This window comes from Pipra filicauda, unplaced genomic scaffold (assembly GCF_003945595.2).
Source record: "Pipra filicauda isolate LSUMZ 115617 unplaced genomic scaffold, ASM394559v2 scaffold154_size2910363_pilon, whole genome shotgun sequence".
Lineage (NCBI taxonomy): Eukaryota > Metazoa > Chordata > Aves > Passeriformes > Pipridae > Pipra > Pipra filicauda.
The window spans coordinates 407,174-422,053 of NW_024104040.1; the positions used below are offsets into that span (position 1 = coordinate 407,174).

General features: G+C 41.4%; 1 protein-coding gene and 1 long non-coding RNA gene across 5 annotated transcripts in view; one reads left to right on the forward strand and one right to left on the reverse strand.

Moving 5' to 3' along the window:
- MIB1 (MIB E3 ubiquitin protein ligase 1) overlaps positions 1-4,668 on the reverse strand; it is an 80,495-nt gene extending 75,827 nt beyond the window's left edge. For 2 of the 4 annotated variants that reach the window (XM_027731228.2, XM_027731226.2), the window contains exon 1: positions 4,258-4,667. In XM_027731228.2, coding sequence (XP_027587029.1) covers positions 4,258-4,483 — 226 coding nt within the window. In that variant the 5' untranslated portion in view covers positions 4,484-4,667. Of the gene's footprint in view, positions 1-4,257 lie in introns of all 4 variants that reach the window. The other 2 variants (XM_027731227.2, XM_027731229.2) reach the window with 2 other exon arrangements.
- Positions 4,669-4,924: 256 nt separating this feature from the next.
- On the forward strand, positions 4,925-10,821 carry LOC113993254. Its single transcript, XR_003542567.2, has 3 exons — positions 4,925-5,204; positions 9,960-10,031; positions 10,164-10,821. It is a non-coding gene; the product is annotated as an uncharacterized LOC113993254 (long non-coding RNA).
- The last annotated feature ends 4,059 nt before the right edge of the window (positions 10,822-14,880 follow it).

Here is a 14,880-nt window from a genome sequence, read left to right on the forward strand (position 1 = left end):
ATAATTAGCTGGCAACATTCAGCTGTCCAGTAAAAGGACATTTTAACAGTAAAATAAGATGTACAAGGGGGATCCACATCACTTACTGTTAAGCACAGAAGACGCCAATAGTGACTTCACTTACATCTGAGAACCAATAAAATCTGCTTTCCAATGGACTTACCACTCTCTACAGAACTCTAATAAGCCAAGAATTCTTAGAGATTAACCAGTTAGATTTTGACAAACTGCATGCAAACTCAAATCAGTGTTCCCACAAACATAACTAATCTATTAAATACACTGTTTGGAAGCAGCCAGCTGACCAATTATTATTATAAACACAAAATGCCAGACTTGCTAAAGCATGTGTCCTATCTGATAAGGGTATCACAACATACACATGGAGGGAGAGGATTACTGTGTAGGAGACATGGGGAAAGGGCACGGTAAAAGAATATATTTATTAAAAAAACAGGCCTCCCAAGTACCACTACTAAAGAACCTATTAGATTTTTTAACTTGTGAGGGCTCCTGTAAGTATTTACAAATAGCCACTAAAAAATCTTGACTAAGACAATTTGCGTTACATTACACTCGATGTGCTAAAAGCAAGAACAAATAAATATGCAGGCTAAGTCACATACGGTGGTCTGCCTTTTAAAATACTCCAACATGTAAGACTTTGTAACGAATTATACAACTTTTCAGGTTACAAAAAACCATTAATACAAGTACAGAAAGCCACTCAGCTCTTCAACACATAACACCTAAGTTTTCAATATTAGCAGAATACAGCACATAATGCTTTCCACACTGCACTGATGCACATTCTAGTTGAGGGACAATTCCACATCAAAATTCCATTTCCAGACCTCCTGTGCCAGCTTCCCTTGGTCAAACACAATTGGGTAAATATTTTCAGTAAGAAAATAACATTGTTACTTTGAACCAACCATATAAAAGCAGAAATGGATGACAAAGTTTGATCTAGGCTCTATTGGAAGCAAATCTTCAGAAAGACAATAAACAAAAAGTTCCTGTAATGCTCATGAATGTTATGTGAACGTAGCCAGGTGTGCTGTCTACAAACATGCTACTTGTCTGGCCTTTACCTCTGGCTAAAGACTTCCTTCCCTTCTAAATATACAGCTTGAGTTTACATCCTTCTGGTTTCTGTTCAACAACTCCAAAAACTACTCCTTTCTGTTTCTTTTCCACAAAACTACCAGAAAAAGGGGACACTCAAGACTCCTAGATCTTGGCAAAAGTCACAGAAATAACAGGGTTTATTTGCAAGTAATCAAGCAACTACACTGCACTGCTGATGTATCACATCCCACCACTTGTCCATTGAGGAACCCACCACAGAGGACCTACCTGAAGTTTCCTTTCTTCTAACTGAAATCTCACTTCTTTTCAGATCCTTAGTTTACCAATCCCTCTCAATCACTCTGTCTCATTTAAAATAATGCTGGCCAATGTAAATATGACCACACTAAGAAGCAGCTAATATAGCTACCTTAGCAGACATAGCCAAAACACCACATAACTTCACACCACAAATCACTCATTACCCAGATGACTATATCTGGAGCAAAGAGCTTACAAGAGATTCTTCATGTAAATCATAAATGAGCTTTTAGTTTTCAGAAGACTGTCCTAATACCTTAGTACTAAGGCTATTTAAGTTTTATAAGAAGTTAACAGTCTCACAAAGCTGGTAATAGCCTACAGCCATTAAAAGACAAGAACAGCACACTTTTTAAGTCTATGAAGCATTGTTATGGCACATACATACTTATGAACACATGTATCAAACTCAAGTTTCTTTTTTTTTTTTAAATAGAATGAGCTTCAAGCACTACTTCTGTAACAAAGTTCCAGATCCATCACTACTGTTTCCAGCTACATAGGCCTCAAACTCATCAAAGCAGCAACTCTGTCTGCAAGCACCACTTTTAAGAACTTACAACCCAGACCGATTTTTAACACCTCATAGAACGAACTCCCCACAACAGCCAGTTTAATTTTGCTTTTTACTACTGTATTTTTATATCTAATTTCTCTATAAACTTACAATCATGTCATGATTGTAAATTTGTGAACCAGAGAATTTTTTTTAATTTTAAACTATAAGAGCCTTGATTTCACACCCTGCTAAGTATCATCAAACAAAAAGCCACCCCACATTCTATATTTCCTTGCTCAACAGCATGATTATTAATACTACCATTACAAATTCCTGTCACCTAATCCCACTTACGTAAATGCCCCTAGAGATAGTATCAAACTATCATCCAAAGTCAGTCCTTTAATCCAAACAATGGATAGTCACTACCATGGAGAAAATATAAATCACTACAAAAAGGTGAAGAAGGGAAGTGATTTGCACAAGACTACAAAGTGAATCAGTAGTAAAACCAAGATTTCAATCCAAATTTACAGCATCCTAACTCCATTAACTTTCATTTTTGCTGCTACTATTTCACACATTTTTACTCTTCCTATCTCCAGGGAACCATGACCTCAAAAGTAACTCCCTCTAGCAAAAAGCAACCCTGGGTAGTGCCATGCAACAGTTCCATAAGGATTATGCACGTGTTGGCCAGAAACCTTAGGAAGAGAAATACCATTTTTCTAAGCCTGACAACAGCAGTGTTTATGAGTTTTCCACACAGCAATATACACAGTCCTACCTGAAACAGAAGTGAAAATTCTAATACAAAAGTATAAACAGAAATGAAAATTAGAAAGACTGAAAAAACCCAAACCAAACCAAACCAAAAAAACCACCAAACTAACAATAAAATCCACCAAACAAAAGCAGGGTTAGAACAGTTAAAACTGAGTATTAAGTCTAGGCTTCCAGATGCAGTTAACCGGATACCGTCTGCTTGCAAATACATCCAGCAGAGCCAGAACAATGAGCATTCGAGGCTCATATTCAACATCTTTGCATACAATTCAGTTCTAAGCAGAAGCAGTCCTGCTGGTTTCTGCAGGACATCAAATGCAAGTAAAGTTTCAAAGCATAAATGTCTGCAAGACAACTGGAAAGACTACTCTTAACTTCTTGTTTTAAAACAAAAAAACAACCATGAATCCAGGAGAGAGGAAGGTGCCCAGCCACAGAAAAATTAAAACCATCTCAAAGGTTCACCATGCAATATGTAGGGTTTTTTTTCTTAGCAATGCTTTTTGTAATCAATGAGGGTGAATTCCATGATTCTGTCTCCTCAAAAGTCCTTTAGCTTCGACCCACTGCTATAATTTTCCTTTCTGTAATACTACACATGGCTGGCACAAAGATGGTCTCTTCATGGTGTTCTAAATGAAAGACATATTAGAAAAGCAGTACAACCAAGTACCTCAATAAATCAGTCCAATCACTTCATCATTGAGGCAATCCTGTCTAGCTCGCAAATCGCTTTGTTATATTTCTGATGAAACTTAACAATATAAATATTTTTCTTTGTGAGTTTTCACCGTAAAAAGAGGTGCTAAAATGAACATTTCCCTGCAGTGCTTGCAACACTAACACTGCCGCATAGTATCAGTGCAGATCTAAATCCATTGTCCAAAATGACTGGATTTAAAGCATACATATCAAGCAGTCAAACAGTTAAAAGAATGAACGAATGTGCTTTTTCCTCCCCCCCAGTACCTTCGCTATTTTACGGCAGGTCTGGCAATACAGATAAAAGGCAACGTGCAGACTACAAGACAAAACCGTGTTTCAACCACTTAATGTGATCTGTAGCAAAAAGGTGCTACACTTCTCTTCTGCAATCCCCCCCTATACTGGACTCAAGAATGACTGTCACCCTTTCACAAAAGCACTCTAAAACATAAATTCAAGAAGGGAAGGGTGGGGTTGTGAAAACAAACCCAAACCTTGATGAATCCCCCTCTCTTGTCGCCTCTCTCCACCGCCCCCCCAAGAACACCGGGAGCCCGCTGTTTGTGGCAGATCACTTCGGCTTTGTCTACCCCAATTTAGCAGTCCCAGGACAACTTCTCCTCTCCCCTTGGCCCCACGCTACCGATCTGTCCCAAGTTCGCGTGTACACACACACGGACACCCACGCGAAGGGAAGGGGAGGGTGGATGACACCCGCCCTCCACCCAAAACCTCGGGAAAGGGGAAAGAAGGGGCGCCATCCGCCCCCGGGAGGGGACCCCCAGCACCCCCCAAAAGCACCCCGGGGCGCTGCCCCCGGACCCGCCGCGGCCGGGGGGTCCCTGCCCGCCCTCCCTCCCTCCCTCCCCGCTCACCGGTGGGCGCGCTGTCGAGGATGCGCAGGTCGTAGGCCCCGGAGCAGCGGTAGTTGGCGGCGGTGCCGTTGTCCCACACCACGACCACCTCCTCGGGGCTCTCGAAGCTGCGCACGGTGCCCACATGGCCCTCGCCGCCATCCTGCTTCCCCCACTTCCAGTCCGGGCCCCGCACCACCCGGGCCCCGACCCCTTCCATCACCCGGTTGTTCCGCGAGCTGCTCATCCCGGCGGCGGCGCCCCGGGGCGGGCGGAGAGGGCGCGCAGCCCGCAGGCGGCGGAGGGGGACCCCGATGGGGGCGGCTGCCTCGGGCGCCGGGCGGGAGTCTCCGTCCGGCTCTTCTCCCCGCTCGTTTCCTTCCTTCCTTCCTTCCTTCCTTCCTCCCCGCCTCCCTACGCGCCCATTCCCAGGCCCCGGCGGCACCCCCCGCCCGCTCCCACCGCGGCCCCGCTCCCGCCGCTACATCCGGGACCTGCGCCCGCAACGGCGGCGGCTCCAGGGAGACCGGCGGGGCCGCCCCCACCCCACCGCGCTGCGCATGCGCGGCCGCCGCGGCGGGCGCGGCGCTGGAGCGCCCCCTGCGGAGCCGCGGCGGGAACTGCCCCGATCCCCTGCTCCGATCCCGGGGCTGCGCCCGCGGGAACGGCAGGAAGCGGAGGAGGGTACAGAGGGTTGTTTATGCCTACCGGCAGGGCTGCCTGCGACTTCTCCAGCTCGCCAGCCTGGCGATTCCTTCTGGAATCGCGGAGTCCTGTCCAGGGCTGCGGCGCCGCTCCGCCCGGCGCTGAGGTGATGTGGTGGTGGCGGCGCCGGGAGCGGTTCCTGCGGACGGGTTCCCGTACCGCCCTCCTCCTCCGTCCACAAGTTGCTCGTATCGCCTCTCCTACAGTGGCAGAGGGATTTTCAATTAAACTATATCAACGAAGCCGTGCGCGGTCTAGCTTAGGTAAATGGATGGGGCTCTGAACAACCAGGTCTAGTGAAAGGTGTCCCTACCCATAGCAAGCTTTAAACTGAAAGAGGGCAGGTTTAGGTTGGATATGCGGAAGAAATTCATGTGAGGGTAGTGAGGCACTGGAACAGGTTGCCCAGAAAAGCTGTGAATGCCCAATCCCTGGGAGTGTTCGAGGCCAGGCTTGATGGGACTTTGAGCAACCTGGTGTAGTGGAAGGTGTCCCTGCCCATAGCAGGGCAGGCTGGAACGAGATGATCTTTAAGGTCTCTTCCAACCCAAACCATTCTATGATTCTGCAACTCTGTGATTCTAAATCTGTGTAGTGTTTTTTTAGTTACTTCTGTGTCCTGAAATCCCATTTTCTTTTCAAACTGTGGGCACAAGTCTTGCATTCCTACTGAGGTGAGTGAGTCTGGGGGGGCTGTACTTCTGTAGCTCAGGGGCATTTTTAGCTGGTATTCAGGTGCCCAAGTCAGCCAAAGGGAGGAACTGGTACCTCCACCTGCCCTTCCCACTTTGGGGCATCCCTCCTGGATGATGTACCTGCTCAAAGGTCAAGCACATACTTGCAATGCAATTCTTAATCAACTACCCTCTTCATTAGCTTCATGATACTCAAGAATTTCCTTTAACTGCACATATCCTCACTAATCTTTTACAGAATCTGATTCTTCATTTTTAAAAGGGTCCTCTAATTGTTTTGTCTCTCTCTAACCATGTTCTGTGCCGCCTTTTTAAAAGCATCCATCTTAAAGGACAGACAAGTATAAACTAGACAAAAGAAAACCACTTCTTAGTCATCAGGTATATGGCTGATAAAACCCAGCCCAGCTACCATTGCATCCTGGGTATTTTTACTGTTTCTATGCTTTCTTCCACCTTTTGTCGTTATTAATATGGCTAGAAGAGTCTATGAGATCATTTTCTAACTTCTTTTGTGTAGTTTTTTACCACATGTATAGCAGAGAAGAGTATGAACATGTAACCACCAGACTACCACCACATTCCGCACATAATTCATTCCTTCCTAACCCATGCTAAGGCTAAAGAATGCTGCCTTAAGCATGAAATTGTATCCTGACAATGGGCGATCCCAAGCAGTGTCCAATTTCTGCTTCTGCAGTGAAAACCTCAGAACTTCACAGATACCACCCTAGAGGAGCATGCAATTGCCAGGCAGTGTGGTTTTTTAGCATATGCTTCTCCTCATAGTAAAGGTACCCACAGTTTGTGCTAGCTTATTGCACTGGTGCATGGCAGATTTTCCCAGAAATTCTGGACAGTTCTTGGTTTATCAAAGGATCTATCTAGGCTCTTATGGGCATAATTTTCCCATCTGCCTCATTCTACTTTTTCATGCCTTGGTTCATGCATATCCAAGGATAACCCAGGGCATGTTTTTTTTGATTACTCTTTCATACAGTTGGATAAAAAATGTATGCCAGAAAATCCCATCAAAGTCTGAGATCAGAATTAGTTCTCCTGGAGAGAATCAGAAGAGTTACATTTATTTTTCCAAGAAGGATATCTCCTAAATTACAGACCACAAGAGAGTCTGCTGCTGCAGTTCAGCAGCCATGCATGTGGGTAGATACTATCCTGGAGCTTCTTCTCTCCTGATAATCCTACTGACGACTCATGCTCTGTCTATCACAACCAGCCAGTAAGAAAAAAGGGTATTTAGCTCTTAAACCTTTCATTTGAATTAGCCTTCAAAATAACCCATAAATACCAGTTTCAGATGGAGATTTAAAAAGTGACAACAGAGAATGGAAAAGGATATAGCTTTGGGGAAAGATTTATTTGTCAAGTTGGGCATTTAGTGGTCCTTTATAATATTCTTCTGGTAGCAGCCACAAGAATATATATCAGCATTCGTACTAGAATAATAACAATTATTCTAATTGATTCTAACAGAATCTAATTCTGAGTAAGCACCTGAAGATTATTTGAGATTCACAGAAGGATGGAAATAGAAGAATCAGAACATGATAGCAAAAAGAAAAAAGAGAGCTTTGAGCTTTTTGAAAAGAAGCTGAAGTAAAATTAGAGATAAATAAACAAGCAAATGAATAAACAAGATGAAGATTCCATAGGAAGTTGGATCCAATTAACATGTTGTGACAGGAAAAGTAACAAATACAGCATTTTCAGATACGAATCAGCATTTTCTTTAGACTGGGAAACTAGTCACAGTAACACCTCTAGGAAAGAACTCATATTAATTTTTCAGCTGGAAAAATTAAGCCTTGTTGGCTTAAGGCCTTTTGCAAGGCAGAAAGGGTTAGCTCCTTGGCTGGCTGGTTGCACACAAAATAGATGCATGTGGATTTTCAGTTGTCTCTAACAAGTCCCTGGTCTCTCATTAGGACTGTTCTCTTCTTGTAATGTGTGCTGAGAGCTTATCACATCTCCTAAACTTGCATTTGCCCCTCATTGCACAGGAGGAGAATTGAGCCCTGAGGGACGTCGCTGGTGACCAGCCACCAGCAAGATGTGGCCTCACTCACCACAACCCTTTGAGCTCTGTCCTTCAGCCAGTTCTTTGCCCACTGTGTAGTGAACCTACTCATCCCACCATTGGACAACTTGTCCAGAAGGATGCTGTAAAGGACAATATCAAAAGCCTTACTAAAATCCAGAAAAACTGCAACCATTACCTTCCCTTCATTCACTAGATGTGTGACCTTATCACAAAAAGGTATCAAACTGGTTAAACAGGACTTTCCCTTGTGAACCCATGTGCTCATACTCCAGGTAATTTAATCTGTCAGTCCTCAGATTGTGGGGGGGAAATGCCATGTAAAACCTCACTACTAACGTTAGGAGATTTTTTTTTCTTTGCTTTCTTTGCTTTGTGGGTCTACAGTCTAGAAATCATGCTTGCTCATAACCCTCCTCAAACCTAGCACCAGTAGAGGAATAGGACTGTGTGGTTTTCTCCCACTGTTCCTGTTATAGGAGGAGGGCACCAGGGCAGACTGGCAGAGCAGTAATGCCTTAAGCTGCTGCAGCAGAAGCAACCAAAGCTCACCTGCCAAAGGCCTGATTTACCTGAACAGTGCTGCTGCCTGCCCTGTGAGGCAGGGCTCGCTTGGAACACCTCGGGTAGTCGTGACAGAGCAGTTGAATCCCAGGCTGGAGGAAGGAAGTCCAGAGAGCTTTTAGGCATACTGGCCTGCAATTGCAAAGACTCATTCACATGCCTTCAGTGCAGGAATCTGGATGCCCAAAATGAGCTACTGAACAGAGTTCCCTTCTGGCTACCCGAAATTATGTATATTGCTGAGTCATGCCATCCTCCAGCTGGTGATTATGGTCTTCCTCACCACTTCCTGCCATATTAGAGCAATCCAGTGAGAGGCCAAGAGAGAAGACCTCTGGTTTATGTAGAATTCAGGGCTGTGCATACCCTAATGACATCCCTGTAAACATCTTGTTATTGTTGGAGAGCATATTGACTTTTTGTAAGAGCAGCTGCTACCCTCCTAGAGGGTAGGGCAGCCCTCAAGACAACCCTCATAGAGTCACAGGAAATAGGACCTTGGAGGACATCCAGTCTATGATCCTATCCATCTAAGCTGTTCCAGAAGGCTGCTTGCCTAAACTCTACCTGGTTGCCTTTGAGTTCTGTAAAATGTCATGCTCCAGCAGAAAATCATAATATAAGTATTTGCATGGATTGAAGAGAGACTCTGGTAGAAGTTCTGGACTGTCTTTTTTGATTAAACCCGAACTTGTAGTGTAGGATCTGGAACACGCAATGCAGAAAGGGAACTCTGCCTATTCCAGTAGAGAATTCCATGTGAAAGGCCTGCTTTTATACATTTCAGAAGAAAAAAATCTCAACTTCTCGGAAAGATAATTTTTAACTTGTGGCGTTCTGAGGTTTTGTTTACTATCTTGCACAAACCCTGAATTCTTATAATTTTTCATATGAAGGGCATACATAAATAGTTTCCTAGGAGTTGAGAAAGAGCATCTAGTTTACATATAATGAGAAGATTGTAGTTTTCTTTTTAAAATACAAAGAGCTCTGAGTTCCAAAAATTCTGCCTCCTCAGTTCAACAAGCAAGTTTTTTTAGTCCTCCCCTTGAAAAATGAAGACATTCTAGATTTTAATTTTATGGTTTCCCCAAAGGGGGTTTTATAATGGAGTTTTTTCCTGTGGACAAAAGTATTAGGAAAAGAATTTAGGAAAAAGTAAGCAACCGCCTTGTTTTTATCAAAATACACCCACTCTTCTGGGTGGAACTAACTCAACAAGTGAGGAAGAAAGATGGAATCATTGACAAATGAGATGAAAAATGCGGTTCTACTGTAAAAAAAAAAATTGCCCCAAATGTATTTTTCTTTCATTTTTGTGGGCTTTTTTTTAAGAAAAGTATGTAACCCCTCTCCACAGAAACTTCTGGTCTGATGAACATGCCACATCTTTTAAAATGAAAATGTACACAATGTACATAATGTAATTTTCTGGAACCTGAAGTACCAGTTAGGAACTTCAGGGCATATCCGGTTTATCCGTAGTTTATAGTCAAAAACAACCCTAATTCCTCAGCCTCTGCTGCCATCGCGTGGCCATGAACCATCCATTAATGCTAAAATTCACCCAATCCTCTTAACTTGTTGCACTGTATTTCCTCAGCTTTATTTACCAGGTTCATTACCCATAACACAATATAATTTTCTTCCTCAATTTTCAGAAATATCATGAATAATTGACGCTGATTTTTTTTTCCTAGTTTCTGCAGATTGAAATATTGTTAATGCCAGACAGTGAGCAAGTTGGTCATGCAACACAACAAACTGCTTTGGTGGGTTTGGTTTTCGTTCTGCTACTGGTATCCCTCTATGAAACTGGTAATCAGTGGGTTAATGTATTAACCCACCTTGTCCATAACGCTGTTTCTTTCCCTAAGGAGTTCTATCTGCTATTTCTTTGCTAGGAAGGAAAAACAGCTGAGCAGAGAACAGATAATACATACGTCACTTCATCTTCCTGCTGTGAACCACAGTAATCCCACAGAGATCTGCAAAAAAAGAAGAAATTTTTTTCTGCATCTAGCTAAAAACTTCCACATGTCGGAAAAAAGTGTTTTAGGATAAAGAAGATTACTTTTCTGTGACAGGAGCATCCTGGAATCTTCTTCCTTGGTTAACGCTTTAAGTTTTACTATGCTGAACTATTTTGAGTGGAGAGAAAACAACATATCTGTGAGGTTAAGCTTGGTTTTAGATATTCAAAGACAAAATAAAATAAGTAAAAATTCTGTAGCGATCTAGGCCATACACACTACAATACCGTGTACCCCTGTTGGAATATCTATACAAATTCTCCTATTTCAGCATAGCTCAGAGGATTAAAAAATGTATACTTTTACTGATCTTTTCAACGGTTTAGCCACATGTTGGTGTTTTATTCATAGATGATTTTTAAATTAACTGATGCATTGAAAGGAGGCATTAATTCCTTCCTGATATTAAATTTCCTGATTGCAAAGATTGTAAAGAAAGTACTCACTTAAAATTCTCAGATGTCATCAGAACCAGCTAGGTTATATTTTTAGACTGATAGGAAAATAAACTGTCTCCATGACTCATCAAGATATTTTAAGAATTCATTTGCGTGATAATTTTTGTTGCAGTCACTGTGGCTGATTGTGTGCTTACAGTCAAGTACAGGTCTGTCTTGTATTACAAAGGCACTCAATATGCACTAAGTAATACCTAAAAGGTGACTTAAGCACCGAATAATATCCATGTTTAATTTTAATAATCTGCCAAAATAGTAACAAACATTGAGTAACTCAAGCAGAATCTAAACGTTCTATGTTTTGTCACAAGAAAATAGTCCCAGTCACATCATTATGTAATCCTAAATTCTAAGAAGTAAGATTTCCAGTACACTCTAATAGACTTGTTGAAATCTGTATTTATTTAAAAACCAGCTAGAAATTTAAAAAAAAAATCTGTTGCTGAACAAGGCCAAATGTTTTGCATAAAGTAAACATTTTTAAAATATGTTTCATTTAAATTTGTGTCTAATACTTCTAAATAATTTTCACCCTTAACATGCTAAAGAAAATGTATGAAATTGTCTAAAGGAAAAAGATTAATTGGACATATTTCTGACTCTGCTGAATTCAGCTGGAGCCATACTGTTGATGTAGGCAGAACAAGAGTTTACCAAATGTATATGGAAGTTATTTGGTTGGGGGTGGGTGACATTACTATAAAGCATTCTAAAATGCTTTGGTTTTGTGTTTGAAATACCAGATACAAATTTTTATCCTCTTTGAAGGGATTATGAAGGAATGAAAATAGGTAAATGAAATTGAGAATCTTTTACTTTATGCTGCGGTAAATACTCCTTGGAGACAGAATGAAATTTAACCTAGATTCAACACCCTGTACTCTACTGTACTCTTACAAAAATTCTCTAAGTCCTGTAGTAGCTTCTGTTAACATTTTTAATGAAAAAAAATTGGTAAGATAAATGCTCTCAATATATTTGCTCGCTTTCAAATTATTTTATACTGTACTGTCTCATATTCTCAGTTTTCAACATGTCCTGGATCTTTGATTTCTGAACAAAACAATCAATTTTAAATTAATAGACATTTGTGAGAGTTACACTCAGCTATATAGCAAAGAATTTTAACATTCGTTGTAACTCTTCTGTGAACATTTTACACGATACAAAACAAAGTTTTATTTAAATATTAAATATTTAAATATTATTTAACTAATATTTAATATTAAATAAATGTTTTAGAATTTTTATATTATGAACCAAATTGGTCTGTTGCTCTACTAACCACAATTTTGTATTTAGCAGTTCTCCACCTGTATTCAAAGGCAGGGAACTGGTTTCATGTAGATTAGATCCTGCAAGAGTCATCCCAAGGGAGACAAATATTGAGACTTCCTGTTGCAGCAGCTGTTGAAGATATCTTCAACCACCTAAACAGAGAATGAAACACCTGCTACACCTGCTGAATTGAAATACATTTTAATTGGGAAGAAGTTAAATCAAAGTTTAAGGGAAGAAGTTAAATCAAATTATCATAGAATCCTAGAATGGCCTGGGTTGGAAGGGACCTTGAAAATCATCCCGTTTCAACCCTCCTGCCATGGGCAGGGGCACCTTTCACTGGACCACGTTGCCCCAAGTCCCATCCAACCTGGCCTGGAACACTTTCAGAGATGGGACATCCACAACTTTACTAAAATCTCTGAATCAACCCTCTTTCAGTTTAAAGCCAATTTCCCCTTGTCCTACCACTACTAGCCTTTGTAAAAAGTCCCTCTCCAGCTCTCTTTAAGTAGCCCCCATTTAAGTACTGAAAGGCTGCTGTAAGGTCTCCCTAGACCCTTCTCTTCCGCAGGATGAACAACTTCATCTCTCTCAGCCTGCCTTCGCAGGAGAAGTGCTCCAGCCCTCTGATCATCTTCACGGCCTTTTTCTGGACCCACTCCAACAGGACCACATCTTTCCTGTGCCGAGGACCTCAGAGCTGGACATAGTACTCCAGGTGGGGTCTCACAAGGATGAAGTAGAGGGGGAGAACCATCTCTCTTCCCTGCTAGCCACAATCCTTTTGGTGCTGTCCAGGAAGCTGTTGGCCTTCTCGGATGCAAATGATTGCCAGGTCATGTTGAGTTTCTCATCCGCCAACACATGACCCAAAAAATTCCTTCTGAATCCTATGTTCCTTCCAATTTTACCACTGTAAAGGGCTGAGAAATACTTCATGAGGGAGTGAAGAATCATGGAATAAAAACATAAGGATGCATAGGAATAGAGAGATAATAGCAAGACTAGCAAAGCTCAAGAAGGGGACAAGCAGAAGCAGTTATTCCTAGTGCCACAATTACTGATTTTTTTTTCACAAGCACTAAGAGTACCAACATAAACACAGCCTGGCTTTCTTCCTCTGAAATTTGAAGAGCCTCCAACATTGAACATTTTCACTGACTTCATTAATGCCCTACTTCATTCATACTTTAAGAAAAGAAAAATCTATAATATGCATGAGGGAGGCTTAAGAAATGCTGAATTGAATTTTTCAAATGCGCTTTTTTTCCCGTTCCCCTGCTGATAATAAATATTAGCAACATTAAGAACCTTCTTCCCTGCTTTAATGGAAAACTTCTCAGATGTTTTATGCATGGATTTGGAGCTTTTTAAATGTTCCCAAGATAGGTCACACTGACAAAAGATATTTTTCCCATTTTGTCATATGAATGCTAAAGGCAAAAAAATATAAAAAAATAAAATCAAACAGAACATCAAATTTAAAACTCTGAGGTTTAAAGTCACTTTGCCCCACCTCAGAAGTGCTGCCTATTGAAATCCATTCCAAGAGCAGGACTACAGAGAACTGCAGTGGGACCAGCTTGCAATTGTCCACTGGAATGTCAGTAAGAACATAATGACTCTACTCCAAACCACAAATGATCACAGAACCGCCTCCCCTAACAAAAAATAACATAAAGACAACCTAGTGCAGCCTCCTAGTTAAAAAAGGCAAATCAAACTGTGACTCTTCAATTGCTTCTGTCAATTATTATCTATTGCTTAAGCAAAATAAATTGGGAGACAACATGAAAGAACAATCCTGTGCCCTTTCGTTTCTGCTTAATCTATAATCCATTACTGGTGGGTTGAGGCAATCGTTTTATGAAGCACTTAGAGAGCAGAGACCATAGTGCAAATAACAAGTCTTTCTGAGAATGTAGAACTCTCTTCCTCTGAAAAAAATGCAGTTAGAGTTCAAAACACCATAGTGACCACCTTGTTTTTTCATACACATATAATATGCAGTTACTCAACTGCTTGGAAGTGTTTGTAATATGAGCAGCATACAGCCTTTTCTTTATCAGCTCTGCAGAATGCATTGTATGTAGGTCAGAGGATAACCTTTTAAAGACTTAAAAACCCCCAATACTGGAACTGGAGGATCTGATGGGGATTGCTTGAAATAGAAGGAAGTTATTAACATTATTGCTATTGTCAGTGTAGCAACATATTTACATAGTAGAAAAAAAAAAAAACAAAAACAAAAAGCTGAGTACTTCTCAGTACATGTAATTTGTTTCAGTTTGCCTATGGCATGTCACATATCTGACCATGTTAATATTCCCATGAGTAACCAACACAAGGTAGGGAGGAGTCAAATACAAAGACAAACCTCATCAACCTGTGCGAGTGGATCTTTTTTTCAGGCATGCAATCTCTCTTAATTGTTGACTAAACTACTGGGTTTGTATGTCTCAAAGGCTTTCTCTAATCATCAACAGCCACATCTTTCACTTCTCAGTCAAATATGTATATGCACTTATACAAACATATGGGCCTTCTAGACCCAAGGACAGTCTGCGTCCTCTTCTTTCTCAGATGTTTGGGATTTTTCTTTTCTTTAGTTTTTGGGTGACTCAAGGATTCGTCAGCTTAATGGGGATAGGACTTGAATGCGGGAGAACAATCTGTTGCAAGGAACAACCAGTTTCCTCCTTCGGACATTGCAGGTTCCTCTGCATCCTAAAGTCTAGTCCTCAGTTCAGCCAAATTAGTCTCTCCAAAGATTCCTAAATTCATGTTGTTGATGAAGCCTCCATGTTCTGTGAATTAAGCTATCCACTCCAGCTGCTCACACCGTA